The following is a 22,417-nucleotide window of genomic DNA, read 5'->3' on the forward strand; positions in this document are numbered from 1 at the left end:
AAAAGCAATCCGTGCTAAACAATTTTATAAATAATCGATATACAAGAGATCGATTTAAAAAAATTATTATTCAATCTTAATCGATGTGCCAGAGTATTTATTTTGTGCAAAAGTATTGGCAAATGAATTTTCCATAAACGTTCAAATTGATAATCAAATTGGAGCAATCGCATTACGATATTTCTTCGAGACGGACGTATAAGTGTCAAATTAATTGCATTCTATTCTCGTCTGCCTTTATATGTGCATAATCATTCTGCCCTCTTTTTTCCACGAGAAAAATATACTTATATATTTCATAAGAGTTTATGTATAGAAAGAGTCGTCGCGAAAAGCCGCGCCGCAGAATCAATTTCATTTTTCAATTTCATCCGGTCGTAGAAGGAAAAACTATTTCGACGAAGGAAACGTACCATTTTGCGTCTTACGTGTATACGCGCTGGTAGGAGGATCAGGAGCTTTGCTCTCTATGATTACCGTGTGCGCTAGTTTTGAGCCGGACAGACAATAACGCAGCCCGACTTCTGACCTAACCCAAATAACTTCATCTTGCCCAATAATACCTGCCTCCGTGTGTATATAATACATATGTGCATACGTGTGTGTGTGTGTGTATGTCTGATATTTTTACCGCCCTGAGGTCGCAATCTTCCGAGATCTATATACCGGTAGCGAGATGTACGTCGCGTCGAAAATGAGATTTTCATCTGGATCACGCGTAACGTCGTCGTTTTCTCTTCGAAAAGAAAGACGAGTCTCGGCAAAAACACCGGCGCCAACGAGCAGCCACTTTCCGCCGTTCGCATATAATTGTTTCTTCAATTATTTACGGAGGTTAACGACGCTCGGCCCGAAGACGAAGTCGCAGTTGCTGCACGCGCCAGTTTTTCTAGGGCACGCGTAAATTTCGTTTTAATTATCCCGGGCAATTCACGACGGGGCGCGTAAGACACTCTGGTCTTTTTTTTCGCCCCTTCTCTCTCTCTCTCTCTATTTCTTGCTTCCGGAAAATCATAATTTCCAAGGGACTATAAACGGAATAAATATAAAGCGGCAATCTTTTTATCGTATATTCCATATTACGTCTCGCGATCGCGCACCGTAAAAGCGGTCATAATTTCTCCTTTCCGTTTTACGTAATCAACGTTCCCGCGCTCGCTGAATTATAAAACTAGGCCTGTTGTTAGTGTAATAAACGAGAGTTAATTGCGTCGTCGCGACACAGCGCGACGGAACACAGCCGGCGCGCGATATCGTCGTGAAGATGCCGTTCGATTTTTCGGTCTGAGAACGGGACGACGACCGTGTCTGAGAAGAAGGGGGCCAGAATCTCGTGAAACAGCGAGTATACTGGTCGTAAAAATTTACGACCCCGAACGAGAACCAGGCAGGCCTTATCTTTTCTTTCACACCCTAAATGACCGACACATCAGCCTCTCTCTCTATCCTATACTATATATGTATGTCGGAGGACTTCAGACAATTTTTGTCGGCGATCCTCTTCCTCCTCCGCCATCCCGTTCGTCCTTATGCGCCGGTTCCTCGCTTCATTGCCGCACATCCTGCGTCGTCTTCGTATTCTTCCCCTTAATCGTCGTTGTTTGTCGTCTCATTTTTTTCGCCGCGTCTAGAACCGTTACGATCTCCACCGAGGAGAGGAAAGACCAGCGGATTCGACCTCGACGTCTGGAATGTCGACAACATACGACGGGAGACGAATCCAACGTTTATTAGGCATGACCGAAACGCATATCCACCACGATCTCCCAGACGACGACTTTGCGTGTCGCGAGAAAAATTCGTGCGCGTGCGCCAGTGCTTGTCATCTCGCGGACGATGGAAACTCGATGTCCTTCAACACACACACACACACACACGCGATATGTGCATCTCGGGAAAATTTGACGGCGCGTTTACACGCACGAGCGAGATTCCTACGGTCCGTGCGACGATAGGGCGAGCCGGTCATATTATAAATTTCATCTATTCTGTATTTCGCGCGCGAGCGATATTTTCCGGAGAAATAATTCTACCGCGCATTTATCGTTAATTCTAAACTCGACAAAACTACAAGTGTCAATTTTACCGAAATTAACTTTGTTCCTGTTGACAGTTCATATGTTTTACACGGATAAGTAAAACATTCAAAACTTTTAGAATACATATTGACAATACTTTTTATAAAAAAAAATTATAATATTTAATTATAATCTACAAAATTATTATTGAGTTAGTACGTCAATATTTTAACCCCAGTAATTATTTTATGATTTGGCATTGATGACTTTAATAAAAGCGATAATATGTGAAAGAAACATGTAATCTATTAAAGTTTGATGCATCCAGCAAAATCATTAAAAGTGAATTGCTACTTGCATGATGATTGTTTTCGTGCTCTTCCGATTAATAAAGTGTCTCTCTTTGCATTTTTCGGGATGCATGACTAATTAACACCCTAACTAGCAACTCGTTCTATAATCGTGCCGGATTGAAGAAACCTGTTAAAGATCAATTTATGAACTTCTCCATGAGACAGAGTTAAAAAAAATAATTGATATTCTCAGATAACCATATCATTATGAAATACACGTTTCTCTGAAGTGATATATCGAGACTTCTCATATTTCCGTGAAGTTGAATGCATTCATCTTGCTTTCACTTTTTTATCAATGACAAAATTTGGCTTGTCTCAAATAATTTTTAAAACTGTTATTGCATAAAAATATTATTTTATATTGCCATAATTTGTTGAAATAAAGTACCGTGCTATATATTATCTTCTTTCAATTACAATGTTAGACAAATATTGCAGTTAGTATATGCTGCTATTTGAAATTTACGATTAACTCGTACTTTATCAAAAAATGGTGAACGAAAACGGAAACATTGAAAGTTTCCTGGTTTTATGAAAAAGAGTGTTTTTATGTTTTATTTTATATTTATTTGATGAATATTTTTGGCAACAGATTGCCAAAAACATATTCATGATTGCGAACGTACATACATGCAATAATTTCTTGTAAGCGTCTGTGTGCGTTTTTCCTTTTTTTCATACTCTCTATATTAAATATTCGTATAAAATGATATATATAATGTACTAGAGATTAACCACACGTCACCGGATCATTTTACATTTAACTGCTTTTCTTGACATAGAATTAAATCTTTCATTGCTCTGACGAATTTTCCAACAGTAAGTAAAATCTAAATATTTTTATAATTTTATTTATAAATTTTTTATTTCTTTGTTGAACATTTTTAGACCGACCTGTTTCTTTTACATCTTATCTTGTTATATTACAATCCTCTTATCTGAAATCGGTAGTTATTAATTATCGAAAGATTAAAAGGGAGTGAGAGAAAGAGAGACCTTTTTTATAATAAACTTAATTTTACAGTGCAATATGTAAATTGTTTAACTGCAAACGCAAAATTAATTTTGTATGTGAAATATGGAAACGTGATTTGTCAGTGGATTTCCCTTCATCGATTCTGCTATATGTGCCATGAATTTCGAGTATCAAACTCATCGACTCCATTCCAATCGATGCGTATTTATTCGTGTATTTTTAAATGCTAAGTCAAACGAAAATTTACGCGGTTGTGAGCCATTCCTCTTTGATGGGTACTCTTTCGAATGTTCACAGCAGCGATTTATGCGTACGGGCGACGCGGTAAAAGCGATGTTGCGTTCTGGATGGACAGCTATCCACCAGTGGGCACGATATTTCGATATTTATGAACAACTGCCGTTTTGTCGAGCTTTATCGCGGTAATAATGGAGATAAATATATGCTCAATCATAAAAGAATAGATTCATCCGTACCCAATTATTAACACAAGGGGTTGATTCATTTCTCTCTGTCTCTAATTCATTACTTTTTTAAAATATGCAATCAATGTGAAAAAAAATTTATTATTTAAAAAATATATTGTTATTTCAGTAAATAAAACTGTCATCTTTTCAATCTCTGTTTTCTAGGAGAATGAATTTTGATCGAAAAGTTAAACAATTGTATGTATTATTCTCTATGTCTATATTATAAAAATTGTACTATAATTGTGCTGTAACTCATTATATACTTCTGAAAAATTTGAATAAGAATATACATATATGTTAATAAAAAAATTATTAAAAATAAAATTATAAGATAACTGCGCAAAGAGAAATAAAGAGAAGCGCAGTACAATTTAATAAAAAGTTTAATACTTTTTTACAAAGTTTCCGCGAATAAAACGAAACAATTTTCAGAATTTTTTTCTGTTTAAGAGTAACATTATTACAAAAAAAAGTGTGCAAACTCATTATCGCACATTCAACAACGCACACGCGCGAGAATGCAGAGTCTCATTTCCTAACTGCTGGTTGTGTCCCATGTTTACGTCGTTTCTCAACAAAATTAGTTAACAAAGAATTTTGCTTTAAACCGAATTCAGAATTCTGTCGAGCAATAAAGTTGGTCAACACTTGTTAGCTGTTGAGAACTCGTTTACATTACCGATATTTGTTGCGTAACACGATTAGCCAACAAAGTTAGATAAGAAAATTGTCAATGTAAACGTTCTTTTGCAGTAAATAATGTTATTGCCTCGTAAAAAGGATATATAAATTCTTTATTACGGTCGAAATTAAGGAAGCGAGAGATCTCTCGTCCTGTTTCCATCGACTTCCGTATTACGGAGACCCGATTTTTTAAACGTATAAAAGATTAACAGCATCGCGAGCATTCTTCGTCAGAGTATTAGACTTACTACAAGCACTTGGCTTTATTTTATTAATGACGCGTATCCAATTAGCGGCTTCATGCCTTGCGGCCACGTCACTGTTTTCCATTTGTCATCCGTTGGATCTAAGCGCCGATGAAAGCCATATATTCCGTCTGAACTTTCTTCATTCACGGCTGTCCTCGATCACGATGACACGCGGCGAACGTGCACGGTCATCGCGACGGAATAGATCATCATTTAGTGATGCCTCATGGCACGAACCACCCCTCAAAAGACTTGACGTCTTCGTAAGAACGACTCTTCTCACTCTTCTCTCTTCTTTCTTCTCCTCCGTCTCTTTAAAATGATTCATATGGTGTTATCAAAACACTCGAGGACGTGAACAGTGAAAAATCGAATTATGAACACGTTGTTGTTTTATCTACGGAATACGAAAGAGAAGAGATTGTTCAGTTAAAACAATAAAGTTCACGATGATGTGTGTCTGGCGTCTCATTTCATGGAAACTCATAAATAATTAAGAATTCTGGTTTTATTTTCAATAGTTTTAGAATTCTTCGGCATTTTACTCATCAGTAATTATCAGGATTAAAAAGATTTATAATTCTACATAACTTTCAAAAAGACTTCTGCTTTTTAAAGGCAAAAAATATTAATTAAGTTATTATAAATATTAAAAAGACAACTGAATTTCTATAAATATCCAGATGAAACGCCAGTCGATTTTCGAAAATTATACTAATAAAGTTATATCTTTTCAAATCTTCCTCGGATTTTAACTAGTTAAATATTAAATCATGTATAGTAATCGCGCGCGCTATTAGAATGAAGTTGCCGCTGTTTGTAGAATAGCGAATAGCTTCGGTCATTACCGAAACGCCGCGCGACCCAGATAGTTCGAGCTGCATCTCGCTGTGATTAATTAGTAAGCATAATCGTTTCCAATCTTTGTATTCTATTATTTATCAATCGCATATTATAATTTCAACGTTCATATATAATGAGAGTTGTTGGAAACGCATATTTCGCGAGAAATTCGATGCAAAATCTCTCGCCAACGATCAACGCATAACCTAATCTATTTTCGGGAATATGTTGCGACTCGTAGATACATCTATTTTTAATTCTAACTTACATATTTCTCTATTTTTAATTCTAACTTACATATTTCTCTCATGTATGCTATAGCGCGAAATAATTAAATTGCTCTAATATATATAATGTATTTTATTTGTTACAGGTAAGCATTGCTGATAAGCTGTGCGCGAGATTTCGAGATATCGAACGGGTAATCGTTGCTTCGCGCGATTATAGTTTTCGCATCATGCTACGTACGCGAAATACGCGTGTGATTCACGCGTCGCGTCGGGAGTGCCGTGTAAAGTTTCGCGCGTCGGGAGTGCCGTGCAAAGTGTCGGGCGATCGTAATTATTCGTGTTTTCGCGAGTGTCGCGAGTGCTACCAAGAGAGGAGGAGGCCCGGGGAGGCATCGGGCGACGTCAGGGCAGCTGTAAGGTATGCAAAATAAATATATATAATTTATAACATACTCAATTTATCAAAAAAATTTGCGCACATTAATTACTTTGAAATAATCATTATTGTACATTAATAAGCATTTCCCTATAGTATATACATGTATACATAATTTGAATATTTTGTTTTCAGATCGCAACGTGTTGTGTACATATACTACAACTCCGCTATTGCAGGTATCGGTAAGTGAGAAATTGTTTATTTTACATCATTTCTATATAGCGGTAATAGGGAGCAATGTGTGTGAAGCTGCAATAATTGAGAGTTCTTGTTTTATTTTTCATTCTAGAGTTCTTGATAGTTTGAACAAATAGTTCCGAACCACGAACTTAAAGCAACGAAAATGGCACGGCATTTTTCTTATTAGTAATTATTTATCAGAATTGAAAAAATTTATAGTTTTATATGAGTTCCAACTTGACACACATTATACGATGACTTATATAAAAAAATGTTTAGTTTAAACTTGAGGAACGTTTTGCAAGAGTTTATGTATAGTATTAATGTTAGAGTTAATATTTTCTCTCGAAAGCTTAAATCGATAATCACAAAACTTTTTAACGTTGAAGATTTCAAATTGTTCGCCAATTAAGTACGAGAAGTGTAAACAGATAATAGAATTCAACTCATTAATTAACTTTGATACTCATTAATTAACTTAGCATAGATATTTTTTAAATGGACCAACTTGATAATTTTAAATTTACCGCATTGCCGGAGTCTAAATATTAAAAAATAAAAAACTACATTTTATCGAATATAAATGTGTGTCGAAAAAATGTTTTCTCTTGTATGTACGATTAATTTCCAATTTACGTAGAAATGAGAAATAATATAAGCGAAAAATCTTCTCTTAACGTATAAAAAAAATGAGAACATATATCACACGATGTCGAGTGTGGGGATTTCTCGCGAGGACACCTGTTGGTTATTACACGTGCTTTGTTACCGCCAGCAAACTTGTTTAACTGCAGTTTTGATTGCCTTGACAAGAAAGGGCACGGCTTACCCCGTTTGTACAATCGCTACAAAACGCCCCCACGTGCTCCCTCTTCCTGTCACCATTAGACACTCCCCGAGACGCATTACGGCCGAGGAATGTACAAAAATAACCGTCATCCTCTCGCTCTCGTTCTCACGGCTGAAGAAGCGCCGACAAATCGAGCGCGACGCGCTGTTAATCGCGCAAGAGCGAGGAGGGTCCGGGAAAATTTAGGAGCCGCCTAAAAATACGTCCGCGCGCCCGTCTTTCTTCTTCATCGTGGCAGGAAATCGACTTAATTGTTCGTCGTGGCGAGGAATGCGCCGTAATTAAGAAAAGGTGTCGCGTCGCGACACGATCCGATGCAGAGTCGCGGAGTTGGCCTGGAAAATTGCCGGGAAACGACCAACGGGGACGGCGTCTTACGACGAAGATGGCTGATTCTATTATTAAGAGGCGGCCTTCCGCGAAGACCCGGAGGGGATTTTCGAGGGACGCGCACACATGCGTCACTTCCCTTACGGCTTTTTAATTAGCCCTTTCCTCGAAGGCTAACGAGCGCGTTACCCGGTAAGCTAGCTAGCTGGCCTCTTCGCAGGATCTTCGGGATATCATCACGGGTAGAATGACGGAAGGTAGCGCGAGCGAGAGAAACACAGAGGCTCATCGTCGAGAACTATTTTTGAGGGAGCTTTGCTTCGCGCGCGAGAGATACGGCCTATTTATTCTGCCTCTAAAAGTAGTCACCGTCAAGAAGTCACGTCCGCCGTATCCTGGCCCTCTCTCATCTCTCTCTCTCTCTAAGTTCAAGGTAATCGAGTACGAGAGTATTTACACTCCTCTGCGGCACCAAGAGTAATTTATCGGTCCGTACTTTTCGAGATGGAGAAACACGCTCCTCTTCTACGTCGATTCTCGAGAACTCGCGCGTGGCGTCGTCTTAATAACGACGAGAGAGAGACGAGACCCTTTGATGTTCAAATATATATTGCGGGTCGATTCGGCTGCGACTGGCACGCGAATCGAAACGCGGTGTACATATTCCGGGGAATGTATATTTATTCTTTGTTTATAATTTGAAATCTATTTATCTTTGCATCTCTTCTCGTAATTACGCGCTCTATTGGCGATTCCTTTACTACGGGAGTGCGTGAGAAAGGAGAGTCGAATGAACTAGGTTAAATGGAAGAATTTAATTAGAAAATGAAAAATACCACGTTAATGTTAATTTCATTCTTGTTTGTGCCGTTGTTATTAAAATTGGAATTTATTGATTATTCCCGAGTTTCCTCTCATCGTAAATATCATATTCTTGAAATTAGAAAAACACATAGTTGCAATTTTTTTACGAGTTAAAAATAAGATTTCTTTTTAAAATTGATGAAGGATTTCCAGCAAGGACATCAAGCCTTCTTTATACAATACATTTTTCGATATTTGTTATTGTCGGAATATATTTTGTAGCAACATGTCATTATAAAAACGCTTCGCGGTGATCCTTGGGGCGGGTAAAAAAAAAAAAAAAGATCAAAATCATTATACTGTGAATCTTTGCCTTCGCACATTCTTATAAAATATATTGTTTGCTATTTCTTTCTCTCTGTCTCCCTTTCCCATGTCGAAGTTTTTTGACATTACTTTAAAAACCGTTGATGGATAATGATTATCGCGAGAAGGATCCTCGATCGTTCCCCTCGAAATTCCGATTCGGTTGGATAAATCCCGGAAAAAGAAGTGGCGAAAGACGCGAGCGGCTCGCGAGCAGAGAGACAGAGAAGGAGGAGAGGGACAAGAAAGTAGCGGGGTATAAGAAATTCAATTGCTTCGTATAATATCTCGCGAGAGAGGGTCAGAGAAGCAATCAGAAAAAGCCCGGGGCGATGGCTAAACGGTCTGTGCAACGAGTTTATCCATTTGAGACACGGCTCTTCTCTCACTTGGGCTCCGTTAACTTCCTTCGTGCTCTTGTTTCCCGTAATATTCGCGCCGTCTCTCCTTGCTCCCGCCCTCGTCGTCGTCGCGTTTTTGCATTATTACACTCGGCTACTTCGACTCTGGAGCACTCTCTCTCTCTCTTTCTCTCTCACCACGCGATCTCCCGTCGTATATGTAAATTATTACACGAGCCCCTAGCGTAAATTTCCATTCGCGATATCACGCGGCCTATTTACGCGTTGTTTCAAACGGTTCCCGGACTTGATCATTACGGCATTGATGGGGTCCAATAAAACTCTCCGAGAGTCTCATGACAGTAACTTAATAATAATCATCAACCTGCGTTTCGAATGCCGCGAGAATCGAGATGGGCGCTCATCAGGAACGTTGACCGGATCTCGTTTAGGTGGCACCGATGCAGGTTTCGTGCACACGATTGCCGAAAACGAAATTTCGACGTAAACCAGGATCAAAGTGGGCGTGATTTTGCTTTAGCGAAAAAATTAATGATGAGAAATTACAATTTTTTAAAAATCTCTTCGACATAATTTAACAGCACAGTCCCTAATTGATATATAATATTTATTGCAATTATTACTCTCGAAAAATATCACGGATACCTAAAACATTTTTTTACACAACAAGTTTTAAATCTCTATAATTTTGAATTTAATTGTATACCAAACCTTAAATTTTTGTATATAATCCTTGTATATAATAAAAATTCATTTATATATAGGTCCCAGATATTAATAGGACTAAAAATCGACTTGGATCGAAATCTGACTTGAAAGTCGTTCAACGCAACAAAAAAAGGGACGCGAAGGCAATCTCGCGAGAGTCGTCGTTTCTTTTCGCCGTGTCGATAGAACTATACATATATATACCCATTTAACAAAATCGTGCAAAAAAGGAAGCCGAACGGGCGAGGCCAGTCTTCGCAGTATCGCATTAGCTCGATCGTATCTTCGTCTCGAGTATCTCGAGTTGTCAGCGAGGTCTATCCCCGATGAATGTTTAATGCGAATTTAAGGCTCCGTCGCGCGTTGTTTCCTCCCTCCTTCGGCCTCTTCTTCGAGAGATACCCTCTCGAGAAGTCGTCAGCGTCCGCGTAGGTCGTTGTCACGTTTTCGTAGCCGCGATATAAATTCGACTGCCCGGACTGCTGCGGTCATAGTCACGCGAACAGTGGCGTGGACGACGTTTTGTGCAGAAGTACACCCTCAGCCTCACCCGCGGGGAGCTCGGGGGTGTACTTCTAAATTTACATTCAGCATGGGAAAATTATGCGGCTGCAAAAAGCACCGCATCGTCCGGTTGCCTCCTTTCGGCCTGTCGCGAACCGGCCGGTTGTAAAAAGCGGCGGTGTTTGCTTTTCGAAGAAAAGAGTCGCGTTACTTCCAGGCGGCTTAAAATATTTGCATTTCGACCCGTTTCGCCGGAGAACTTCGCCCGGGTGACACTTAGCCCTCGCGACGACGTTTCGGCGCCGCGCGTGTTTGGGATATATCTCAGTCAGTCAGCTGATTACGAGCACGTGAAATAATATCAGCGTCGTGCGCGGATAAGAAAATGATGACACGCTTCGCCCAGGCGAGCGAACGAGGGAGAGGACACATGTGCGTGAGCGACGACATAAATTATCCATGCAATATGGATCAAACCGGCGGGGATAAGCGGCTGTTGAGCGACGACAATTAATCATTTATCGCATTTAATCGGCCGAGAATTCCACGCGCGCCCGCGGATCTCGGACTGAATTATACACCGGGGGTCTCTCGTGGCGACGCGACGGCTCGGTTAATCGATCGCTGATTAAACCCGATCGCCTATCGATGCTATCGCGCAGCCTCGATACCTTCCGACACGTGATTCACAGCTTCCGCACAATCGCGATGTATATAAATAGGGACGCTCCAAGATTATTCTCTCTCTCGGCTTCTTCGTTATCTGTTTCATTATAGTAATATCTCGCGGACGCCAATCAATCTGCCATTTCTTTCATTTATATATACTTAGATAAGTTAATTACGTTTAAATGACATTTATTTTTGTATCCATTACTTTCAAATTTGTCGAAATCTAAATTGAATCGAACGGTTTATTGCTAAGTAATTGTGTGATGATTAAATTGCACCAATTAACTATGGATTTAAGTATCTTATCGTTAATTTAATGAACACGTTAGTCATTCTTATAGAGGGGACATATATTGGGGATAACATTAGCCAGACTCTGTCTTGTGTCACTAGATATAATTAATGAGCATCCATTCAGAAATAACGGCAAAATAATTAGAATTCTCATAAACAATAACTTTAACTGTTCTTTCATTATCACAAGTATATAAAATTTATAAGTACCGTATATATATATATATCTTTGGTTATATAAAATTAAAAGCACGCGTCTGCAAGCAAACAATTACGCAACAATTATAACGTTTCAGTATAAATTAATGCTAGAAATAAATAATAATTTTTTTAACATAAAAGCCAGTCGCGGCGAGATTTTACAGACCGTGGCATTGATCGGGTTTGAATATAATATATTCGTGCATGTCGGGCGTTGCTTTTAACGACGTTTAGCGTTGAAAGGCAAGCGGTGAAAGAGATAAGCATCGTCCCGACACCTATCCCTCGAACGCAATTGGCGCAAGTCGCGATATTAATTTTGCGCCGTGTAAGTCGCGCCGGCGGGCAATAACTCAGCCGGTCGTTCATCATCGGACAATAACGCGCGCTATTTGTGTAAGAGATGTCGATTGTATATACGTACACTAGACGAAGGTATAGCGCGCGCACAGATGCAGCGTCTCTCGTAAATATACGTACGCGGAAACAATTCGTACGCGTGTGTCTGTGTGCCGCGTGTAAAGAGCGGTATAAATTATCCGCGTAATGCGGACAGGGGGAGCGTAATAATAACATTGTCGGGCAGCACACGAGTGAGAATACACCGCCGGATTCCTCTCTCCGTCAGCCCCTCGCGTTTCCATTCCGCGCCGCGACTCCTAGTTGTCTCGAGGGATTAACTCGCCTCCTTTCGCGATGCTATACGTCTCGAGTTTCCGCGCCGCTGGTGTCTCAAGAAGTCAACCTCGAAAGGTTCCGCTCGGAGACGGCTCTCGGGTGTGGTACGGGTGAACGTATCGGGCACCCGCACACGAGTTAGCATTATCCGTGCGGCTCACTGTCTGCTTCCTAGCCGAAAGATGCATTTACCGCGCAGAAACTTTGCCTTTTTTTTTTTGTAGTAACTTTTATTATTACAATTGTCGAGGATTACACTTGTTGCGCGCTCTTCGGGAAATTTAATTTCCCTCTTGTTCGTTCACTTAAAATCCGGATTTGGCAATTTTTGTTGTGATCAGGATATCGTATATAAGGAAATTTTAAATTAATTATTTGCGGATATTTTTTAATCGACAATAATTGACGAATCATCGGATGCGATGCAAAAGTTCACGAATGCACAAAAGAGAATTTTTTTTCCCACGATTTTCTCAAATATCTTTGATTAAATAGAGGAATCTCGAGACTGGTTTTGAAATGATTAGAACCAGTTGTCTGTTAGTTAGATTTTTGCAAGCTTGTTAAAATATCTGTACCTTTTATAAATGATTATACACGGGGTTGAAAATCCGTCCATTTAAATAATCTTTGCGTTCGAAGTCGCTCCCGTGCTCTTTTCGAATCTCGCATTTGATCGTCGGTGCGGTCGATTTTATATGCGACACGGCATCTAATCGCCATCAGTTGCCTTTCACGAATTCCTTTCCTCCTTTTAGCGCGTCCGATCGAATAGACTTTATGCATCGATTGACAGGAATGTAACTGTTCTCTATAGGCGACGATATTATGTCGAAGGCCAGGAACGCGCTTGTACGCGTATACGCTTTTGCGTGTGACAGCGTTATTTGCATGCAGCGGGCTCTGGCCACGCAGGGCTAAGTAATTCGTTGTAATTTCCGCCGACCCAATTTTACAGACGCGTAACGCGTTTCTGATAGCGCAACAATTATTACACGCATGTTCAGCTCGACCGCGCTGATTTATCGGCAGCTGCAGCGTATATAAGCGGCTTGCGCAATCACTTACACGCCGCTATTTCGTGCGCCCGATCAAAGTAATTAAAATTCCGTTTATTCGATATGCCCGGCTGTGTTGTGTATATGTCCGAAACAAATGACGCATTTGGCTAATGGCGTCGCTTCGAATTCTCCTTTCGATCCGACGATTTATACCCAGCTGTTTGGTGCTTGTCGAATGTGTGCGCTTAATTAAAGCGCGATAATACATATTTCTAAATTATATATCATTCTCTATCTCGCAGATACGCGGGAAATTATAGTTTAAATTAATCGACATCGCGCGTCGTATCGTTGTTTGCTTCGCGTTTTATTGTACGACGGATCGATTTCACGAAGCGTTTAACCAATTTGTCGCGATTTGCCTGTCAGATACGGCCGCGCTTCTTATAGCGTGGATTACAAAAGATGATACGACGGGCTCTGTTGACATGTCAAATATGTTTATTTTTCGCGGCTTACTCTCTCTCGCGCGCGACGAGAACGACAAGGACGATCCCTTTCACGATCGACGAAGAGGCTTCATTGACGAACGGAGCTATTCAACGTATAACGGCGGCGCGGCATGATTTCGTTTGAGTAAACATTTTGGTCGAGAAAATACCCCGGCGTTTCTCGTCTGACGTCGATTTAGAAAGAGGACGATCAAAGAGAATCATCGAGAGAATGGTTCATAATCGCGTTGAATTTTCTATTAATAAACGATTTCGTATTAGAAATATGAGACGGCGTCCTCTCCTTGGCGGCTCTCCGAGTTTAGAATCTTTCCAGAGTCGACTCGAGCAGAGCAACGATATCCTCGTCAGCTGAGGTTTAATATTCTTTTTATCACTATGTTTAAATGCCGTAAAAATTCCAGTGCCGTAAAATTCTCTCTCAAAAGTGTAATTGAGACTTGCGAGACGAGTATCGAGCCACGACACGTACATAGGTGATGGGACGCAAATAAAAGATTCCGGGCCCTCATTTTTCATTTACATTAACGGAAATTACTGGCCGACGATATATTTCTTAAATTCTCCGGTTAATTTACTGTATTCCCTTTTACTCCGACCCACCGCGCGAGGAAATAAATTTTATTAGGCGTCGCACCTCCGTTCGAGAATGCGCCCGTCCGTTCTTTATTATTCAGTCCGAAATATATGATATTATACATTCTGTAGGAGATTGTTTGATGGCAGCGACTCGAGGGGAGCGACTTGGGAGCGCGCGTAATAGTATTTCAAGTTGCGCGTCGCGTGGTCACCGCAGCCACGTGGCATTACTGCTTAATGTCACGTACCGATTCCCTTACCAACGTGTGACTAGAAACGAGTCGTCGAGTGTTCTAAAAATCCTTCGACGGCCACGGCATACGAATCGCCATTATTCCCTGTGAGCTGTATCATGTGCGCGCGCGTCGCGTGCTGAGATCTTTTTCAAAGGTATACCGGAAACATTTTATGCTCCGTGTGTGCAATGTGCACTCACTGCGCTCGGGGAATGGCCGACCTGCGATTTCTGCTACATACACAGAAATATAATTCTAATGGCAGATATTTTCGCGTCGTAGACGCAGTTTGCGACGATTTAACTGCTAATCATAGTACAGAAGGTAGTGGTTGTCATTAACCGAATTATTGTTGGAATAATTGAAGCGTTCTGTTTTTCGTTTTCTAGAACAAAATTAAACGTTGAATATTAGAAGACACTCGCTAAATTTTTTATCTCGTATCATTTTAGCAGATGCTATATGCTACATTTGAATTAATCAGTGTTGGATTAGCATTAAATAAATTTTATATTAACTTGGAGTTTGCGTTTCTAGAATCCTCGAAAAGTTTTATTTATTATGCTTTCCGTTTTGCTCAGTTTTAACCCTATAATAATGCACGAATAAAATTTATTAGTAATGTATTAATTTATGTACTAATTTTAATTTATGAACAAATTATATACATATTTGTCCACAAACAGTGAAAATAGAAATCGACTTTATAATTTGTACATATACGATTCTTGTTGAGACATCTAACGACAGAATTTTTTAAATGTCACATCATAGCAGGTTGAGGGGGAGCAGGTACTATTAAAAACTCATTTGTTATATATAGCAAGTGAGTTTTTAATATCGTGATTTCTTATATATAGTTCATAAAAATTGTCCTATTTTCATTATTTTATTTTCAGCGATTCCGAAATCTATAAGAGGTTGACAGCTCTAATTATATATGTATATTAACATCTGAATCGAATCATATTTATATAACTACACAGAATATAGAATGCTCGAAATATTCAATGTGCTCGATCAGGATTATTTATATATAATAAAACGACAAAATGTAAATTGAAATTTAAAATTGTACTTTTATTCTGAAATAGTATATTAGTATATTAGCATATACGACCCATTCTCTAGCGACCTCAATCATATCTATAATCACGGAAGACTCGAACCAAGTGTTCGATGCAATGTCGAAAGATCAGGCAAGGATACAGAGTATAACTGCGAGGGTCAGATGAAATGACATTGCGGCCTCGTAAAAGATCGCGTCACGAAGAAGATTCGCGCAGAGTGCGTGTCGGGACGTTCGACGGGTGACGGAGGGCAGGAAGAAAGAGATTGGGAAGACGGCAGAAAAGAAGGAGAGGATATATGATTACGGGGAGACTGTGTGTATTCAGTTCGGGCGGTTGTCGTTTCAGACACGAGACACGTAGCGTATTATCATCGTTATGCGGCTCGAGGAGACCGTTCGTTGATACAACTTCGCTACACGGCCATCATCATAGCTCTACATCCCCGTCTTCCATCAGTTATACCAGCCGGCGTCCCATGGCAACTCATGAATAAGGCAAACTCCGGTGTTATGTCTCCATTTCGAAACGCCCTCTCCAAACTTTTCGATGGTCTCTCTCTTCCTCTTTGCACCCCTCTGTCTCTTCGCGAGTTACTAAACCGCGTCGTGCTCTAACAATGGGCTATCAAAATGCATTGCCGTTCGGGATGAGCTCGATGGTTGAGAAATTTGTGAATTTACGAGCCGTATACTTTTTACGCACCGCGATATCCGATTTCGTCGATACTACATGGTGATTATAGATACGTCGAGATTTTAAACGAATTGAATTTTTGTCTGTGCCATTTTGCGCAGATTAATTTCAAATAGATATTTTATTTATACCGTAAGAAATTGCATATCTTGAGAAAACAAAGAGTGAGAAAGAGATAATTTTTTGTAACGATATAAAACTACAGTCATTAGATATTAAAACTAACGCAAATTAAAATCATTCTATAAACGTTTCGACCGCACGCGGTCTTCTTCAGTATAATTCTTGAAATATAAATTCATACAACTTTACATAATATCGGAATTTAATTATAATTATTCAGAATCGAGAGTCTTTGAGCAATTAACACGTGTTCTAATTCGTCATGTCCAACAATGTTCGCCTCGATATGATCTCTGATTTTTCTTAGATTTCGGATAGTTTCTCGGAGGTTTTTTTGTTATGTGTCATCCTTAATAACTGTTAATAAGTAGCAAAATTGTCAAGAAGGACGATGATAGCGCCTACGGAACGGGTTAATTTCTCGCATATTAACGATGAAACTATCCGAGATCTAAGAAAAATCAGAGATCATATCGAGGCGAACATTGTTGGACATGACGAATTAGAACACGTGTTAATTGCTCAAAGACTCTCGATTCTGAATAATTATAATTAAATTCCGATATTATGTGATATTAAATTAATAGGTACAAATGTATTCTTTCTATTTTTTTTGTATACATCCAAGAGTAAGATTTTCTGTGATGCGCCCTTTCCATCCATTTCTCCCTATTGGAATCAAATTTATCGCAAAGGAGATCAAATATACCGGCGAGAAAATTGAGTTCAGTGATGTCGCGCGTAAAAATATTTAAATTAATACAGTTAATATCCCCTCCTATTTTGTTTTTGTCCAACAGTCTCGATCACCCCAAAGCGAATACTGTCTGCGAGTCGCGGGCGGATCCCCTTGTTTACGCGGCCAACTTCCGCCTTTTATCTCCTTGTTTACGTTTCAAAAAGTCCAGGCTCGGGCGGAAAGTGAATGCCGGATCACAGTCGATCTTATATTGTACAGGGAGATTACTCGCGAGAGTACGAGGGAGAAAAAGGGGAAAGTGCGACGTATTTATAGTTCTTGTGATTCATCGACACCCATTGCAAGTATAAAGTAAGATCGTATAGGTGCAACGAATGCATCCACGACTTTATGTTAGATTTGTGTTTCTGTTGTTCGCGTTATTTCGATCATGCGATAGGGATTTTATACAATAAAATACAAGGAAATGGCATTTCTTTGAATGGAATGCGATACAGTGATCCGGATTCGTATAACTGTTGCAGCGATGGGCTAAAATCAAATCAAAAGTAGTTTGCAATTGATTAGAAGCGTTTAATTTAATATAATCTATCGTCAATGAATTTTCCAAACTGTCAAGATCGATTTTTTTCTGAATTATCAAAAATACAGTTTGTTGTTGATTAATTGAGTTAAATAAATAATTTAATTCAAAATAAAGTATATAGCGCGTAAAATGGAGAATAGGATGTGGAGAAAAAGGAGGCGCTAAAACGTAGAAAAACAGAGAACATACCCAACACCGGGCGTGTAGAATTTAAAATTAAATTTAAATTTTAAAATTAGCACGAGAATAAACTCATATTAACATTTGCGAAAAAAATGCGTGTACGGGCGAAAATATTTTAATATTTTTGGAAGATATAATATCCCATATACATATATAGGTAATCTTTCTCTCTCTCTTTCATTTTAAAGAAAAAAATAGTCCCGTAAATTTAATCTTTTCGTTAACAAAGCGTGATTTATGTTTATATCTTTCCACGTTAATCAGCCACCGAGAGTACATGTGTACTTTATATCTCGGTTTGTTAACAAAACGGGCGCGTTATACATTAATCGTTATCTCTCGGCATGATTATTAGCGCGACCATACGCGCCGTCCATTATCTTAATGCCGGTTATCCATAACGACATTACTTTAGTCTAATGCGAGAAATTGCCAGAGAGAGTGGAGCTAGAAGACGCGCGTATACACACATTGAAACTCCTCCCAAAGAGCAAAACTATTTTGCAACATTTCCTCAGGTGGATACGCGCGCGAGTATAGGTATATACGACGGATAATTTCGATGCAAAACAGAGGCGGCGGCGTGTTTTCTTGCCGGGTGTTTCGTAGCGTAGCGCGGAAGCGGCCAGTTGTTTTGTCTGTATTTAACCGAATGGCCTCGTTATATATGCATATCGGAGTATCGGGCGACGTAGAGCCGGCGCTCCTAACACGCTCTTCAATTAGAAACCTTACAGGAGATACGATGGGGTCTCCTTGATAAATCCCTATATATATTCCCCCGGCACCGTACTATGTACAGACTTATACGAGGAAAAGGGCCGAAGACAGAGAGGTAGGAGAGGAAAGCGGAGAATGCACCGTGATGGATTGGCCGACGTTCTCCATCTGACGTTTCTATCTCTGACACTGCGCATCGCGCAGCGAGCGTTAAAAGCCCGGGCTCTTTCGTAGAATGGCTTTTGTAATTAACGCGGAAACTGTCCGCTTCATGCCCGGGATATCGGGTCGAGTGCTGTTATTGAATTATCGTATCAGGGATGGGAAAAGGGAGCAGCGATACACTTGACCATAAGCGAAGTATAAGGTTTGGTTAGTCATTCTCTGTTGATATCGTTACGAATCTCGATAATGGACGACGCTGATCTATGTTAATAAGCGGTCCGGAAAAAGAAAAATATAAACGCTTCGTTCCTCATCGGGGTTGTCTTATATTGTATTCCGCGTTCACAGGTTTACACACGTTCCGTAAAATTGAGAGCGATCGCTCTTTCTCTCTTCTCGTCGGAGATTCCGGACCGTATATAATGACGACGGTCGGCGATAATAGCACACGCTGGACCTAAAATCGGTCGACCATCCGTTGCAATATCTGTGCTCGTGATCGAATAGAATCGTTCGGGAAGAGAGACGAAAAAAAAAAGGGATTGCTTCGTGCGAGTCGTTTGCATGAAATCACGTCGAGAGAGAAAGAGAGAGATGGATGAAAAGAATTTCGTCGCTGTATTTACGAGGGCAAGCGCGATAGTTTGCTATATCCGAGCTGAACGAGAGATCGACTCGTTATCCCTCTTTCGTCGGATAATTAACGCGCCATTGTTGCGTAAACGGATTGATTTGAGGATACATTTTGCTTTTATCGAAGCTGCCTGTGTATCTGCTGCGAGGTCCGCAATATGCAAATCGATTCGATCTCGTTTCTGATCGCGCTACGCGAAGAAGTCATCCGTCAAACTTCTCTTTGCCCGTCCGTCGATCGGGAACGTATTTGGTGGTCGATCGATACGTATCGTTGCCGGCTCGTTCCCGGAAGTAATTAAGTATCCGACGAAATCACTGTGCCGCGGGCGGGATGGCTCAGAGCAATTCCAAAAGCACCCTCCGGGCAAGCATAATTCGAATCGCGTTTGAGTGGTACAAAGTGGCCATATTCGGCCACTTTTTCCTAACGCGCGGCTCCGCCAAACCGGTTTTCACATTAATCATTATCGTATCTGCCTCCAATAACGAATGTAACTCGCCCGGTGTCAGCAGGAGCTTTGGAGTAAGTGGTAAATAAATTGCCCCTGACTGCATTAATTTTAATGTCAATTAGATCGTTCCGCTCATAATGACTTACACTGCAATTTCCGCGCACTGTTCGCAATGTAACATTGTTGTCGTTCGTTGCACGAATAAAGAATAATTTGCGGTTCGTTCACTCGTCGTTCGAACGTTCGTTTGATCGATTTAGTAAAAACTGTCGCGGTCGCGATTAAAAATACCGCGACATTTAACTCTCGGATACATATATATATATATATATGTATATATATTCGGAAAATCAAATTAATCCTTAATATAGACATATCGTATACAGTATTATTATTATTGCATGCATATTTTTTAAAACATTTTATTTTCTATTCGCAATATATATTCACGTTGCATTAATAATATAAACATAGTGTAGTTATTATAAATTACTTCATGCATACATGAGTCAATCAATACAATTTTCCTCTTCAATAACCAATGAAATGCAAAATTTTTATTTTTTTTTATATAATTTCCCATATAATATCAGGAATAAAAAAAAATTACGCTTTTTTCATATACATTTTTAAATTATTTATAACATTTTTGTATATATGTGTACATACATATTATCAGTAATATCAATTTAATCTCGTATATATCAAAGAGAAGCGAATATACCTATAACATAACATACATAAGAGATTGTCTCTCATTTAGGAATGTGCATCTCAATGACATGAAACATTCACGGACATGCGAGACTCATATTCGCCGATTGCGCTTGATTTATTTTACAACTGACGAATTTTCCATATAATATCAAGAATAAAAAAAAATTTACGCTTTTTTCATATACATTTTTAAATTATTTATAACATTTTTGTATATATGTGTACATACATATTATCAGTAATATTAATTTAATCTCGTATATATCAAAGAGAAGCGAATATACCTACTATAACATACACGTAAGAGATTGTCTCTCATTTAGGAATGCGCATCTCAATGACATGAAACATTCACGGACATGCGAGACTCATATTCGCCGATTGCGCTTGATTTATTTTACGACTGACACGATTCCGCGGACAAAGCCAATAAAAGCGAGCGACGCGTGCTCCGAGTATTACCGGGGGTGATATTTATTTTCTTTCCGTGGGGGAACGTCACGCCAATCTGTTCCAATTTAAACGAGTTTCGTGGACGGCCGTCGTCGGTTAATACGTAAACGCAAAGTGGCATCAGGCAAGCCACGCATTCCTCTCTAAAGTGAGGTCAATTCCGCGGTCAGTAGCCGCGACTATATGGGCTCGTTGGTCCCTCATTGTCGGACGGCCGACTTTATATTGACAGCGAAAAAAAGAATCGAGGTAAAAGCCGTTGCCCCGGCGCGTTTATCAACGCTAATAACGTTTTGTATTATGGTTACGAGTATGTAACGTCACGCGTTGCGTCGCCAATCATTCGTTCTGACGATCGTTCTTTTATATTTATATAACTCTGGTTTATATCACTTTTTTTTTTTTATTCACGAGATAATAGAGTAATAAATCGAGACGATATAATCGATAAGGTATTGATAATTTTTATTAAAAAAGAATTAACGATGAGATATTATCCGATTTAGTCGATGAAAATTTGAAGATCTCTCTTTCTTTCCCTGAATTTTTTACGACTTAAAAATCGATTTTACCTTGTACTATATGGATAAAGGGTCGTTTTTAATTAAACCTCTCATGATCGAATTTGTGAGAGATTACGGCGCATGTGTATGCAGGGAAGAGTAAACTCGATCAACGAGATCTATATAAGCTTGTACATATTAAGCCCGGCATTAAGGCTAAGATTTCGATGGGGTTAGCGCATATTGTTCTCGAGGCCAAAGAGGAGTTAGTCTCTCTAGTATCGGTATCCGACGTATCCTAAATTATTGCGCGAGACTTGACTTTCTCTCTCTCTCTCTCTCTCACCCTTAGAACTATGTCGGTACTTTGTGGTAATGGCGTGGCCAGAGAGATGCCGATAACTGACCTACTATCTTTACCTCGCAATCGGCGTACTCGCACGTATAGAGCGTATATAGGTGCGATATTTCGCCGTGTGTGTATCTGACGTGAGCGTTCTAATACTGTCTTAATACAACGCCGATTTTATCGTCACGATATTTCGGGCAATATACATGAAAAGGCAGACTCGGCGCAAAAACTTGAAAATATAGAGTATCGTGATATATAGTAGATATATATATAAATTTTTAAATATTAATGAAAATTAATTATAACATTTATTAATAATGACAAGTAAATTTACTCACAGATAGGAAAGACGGTTTTTTAAAATAAAAAAATCAATATTGCTTCCAATATTTATATATTTTTACAACCCCGCTCACGAAATTGATAATAATGAGAATAACGTCGTGACACAATTTTGATGAAATATGTAATAAGCAGACAGCTATGAATGAATACTTTATATGCATTAGCGTCACCGCTC

The 22,417-nt window shown here is 39.4% G+C and overlaps 1 protein-coding gene across 2 annotated transcripts in view; it reads left to right on the forward strand.

Annotated features, from left to right (window-relative positions):
* The window catches only part of LOC114940415 (uncharacterized), an 87,682-nt gene that overhangs the window by 24,104 nt on the left and 41,161 nt on the right, over positions 1-22,417 (forward strand). For both annotated transcript variants that reach the window (XM_029315097.2, XM_085480857.1), the window contains exons 3-4: positions 5,969-6,243; positions 6,397-6,446. In XM_029315097.2, the coding sequence (XP_029170930.2) occupies positions 5,969-6,243; positions 6,397-6,446 (325 nt within the window). The remainder of the gene's footprint in view (positions 1-5,968; positions 6,244-6,396; positions 6,447-22,417) is intronic.

The sequence above is a fragment of the Nylanderia fulva genome, unplaced genomic scaffold (genome assembly GCF_048542155.1).
Source record: "Nylanderia fulva isolate GAGA-0341 unplaced genomic scaffold, ASM4854215v1 Scaffold16, whole genome shotgun sequence".
Lineage (NCBI taxonomy): Eukaryota > Metazoa > Arthropoda > Insecta > Hymenoptera > Formicidae > Nylanderia > Nylanderia fulva.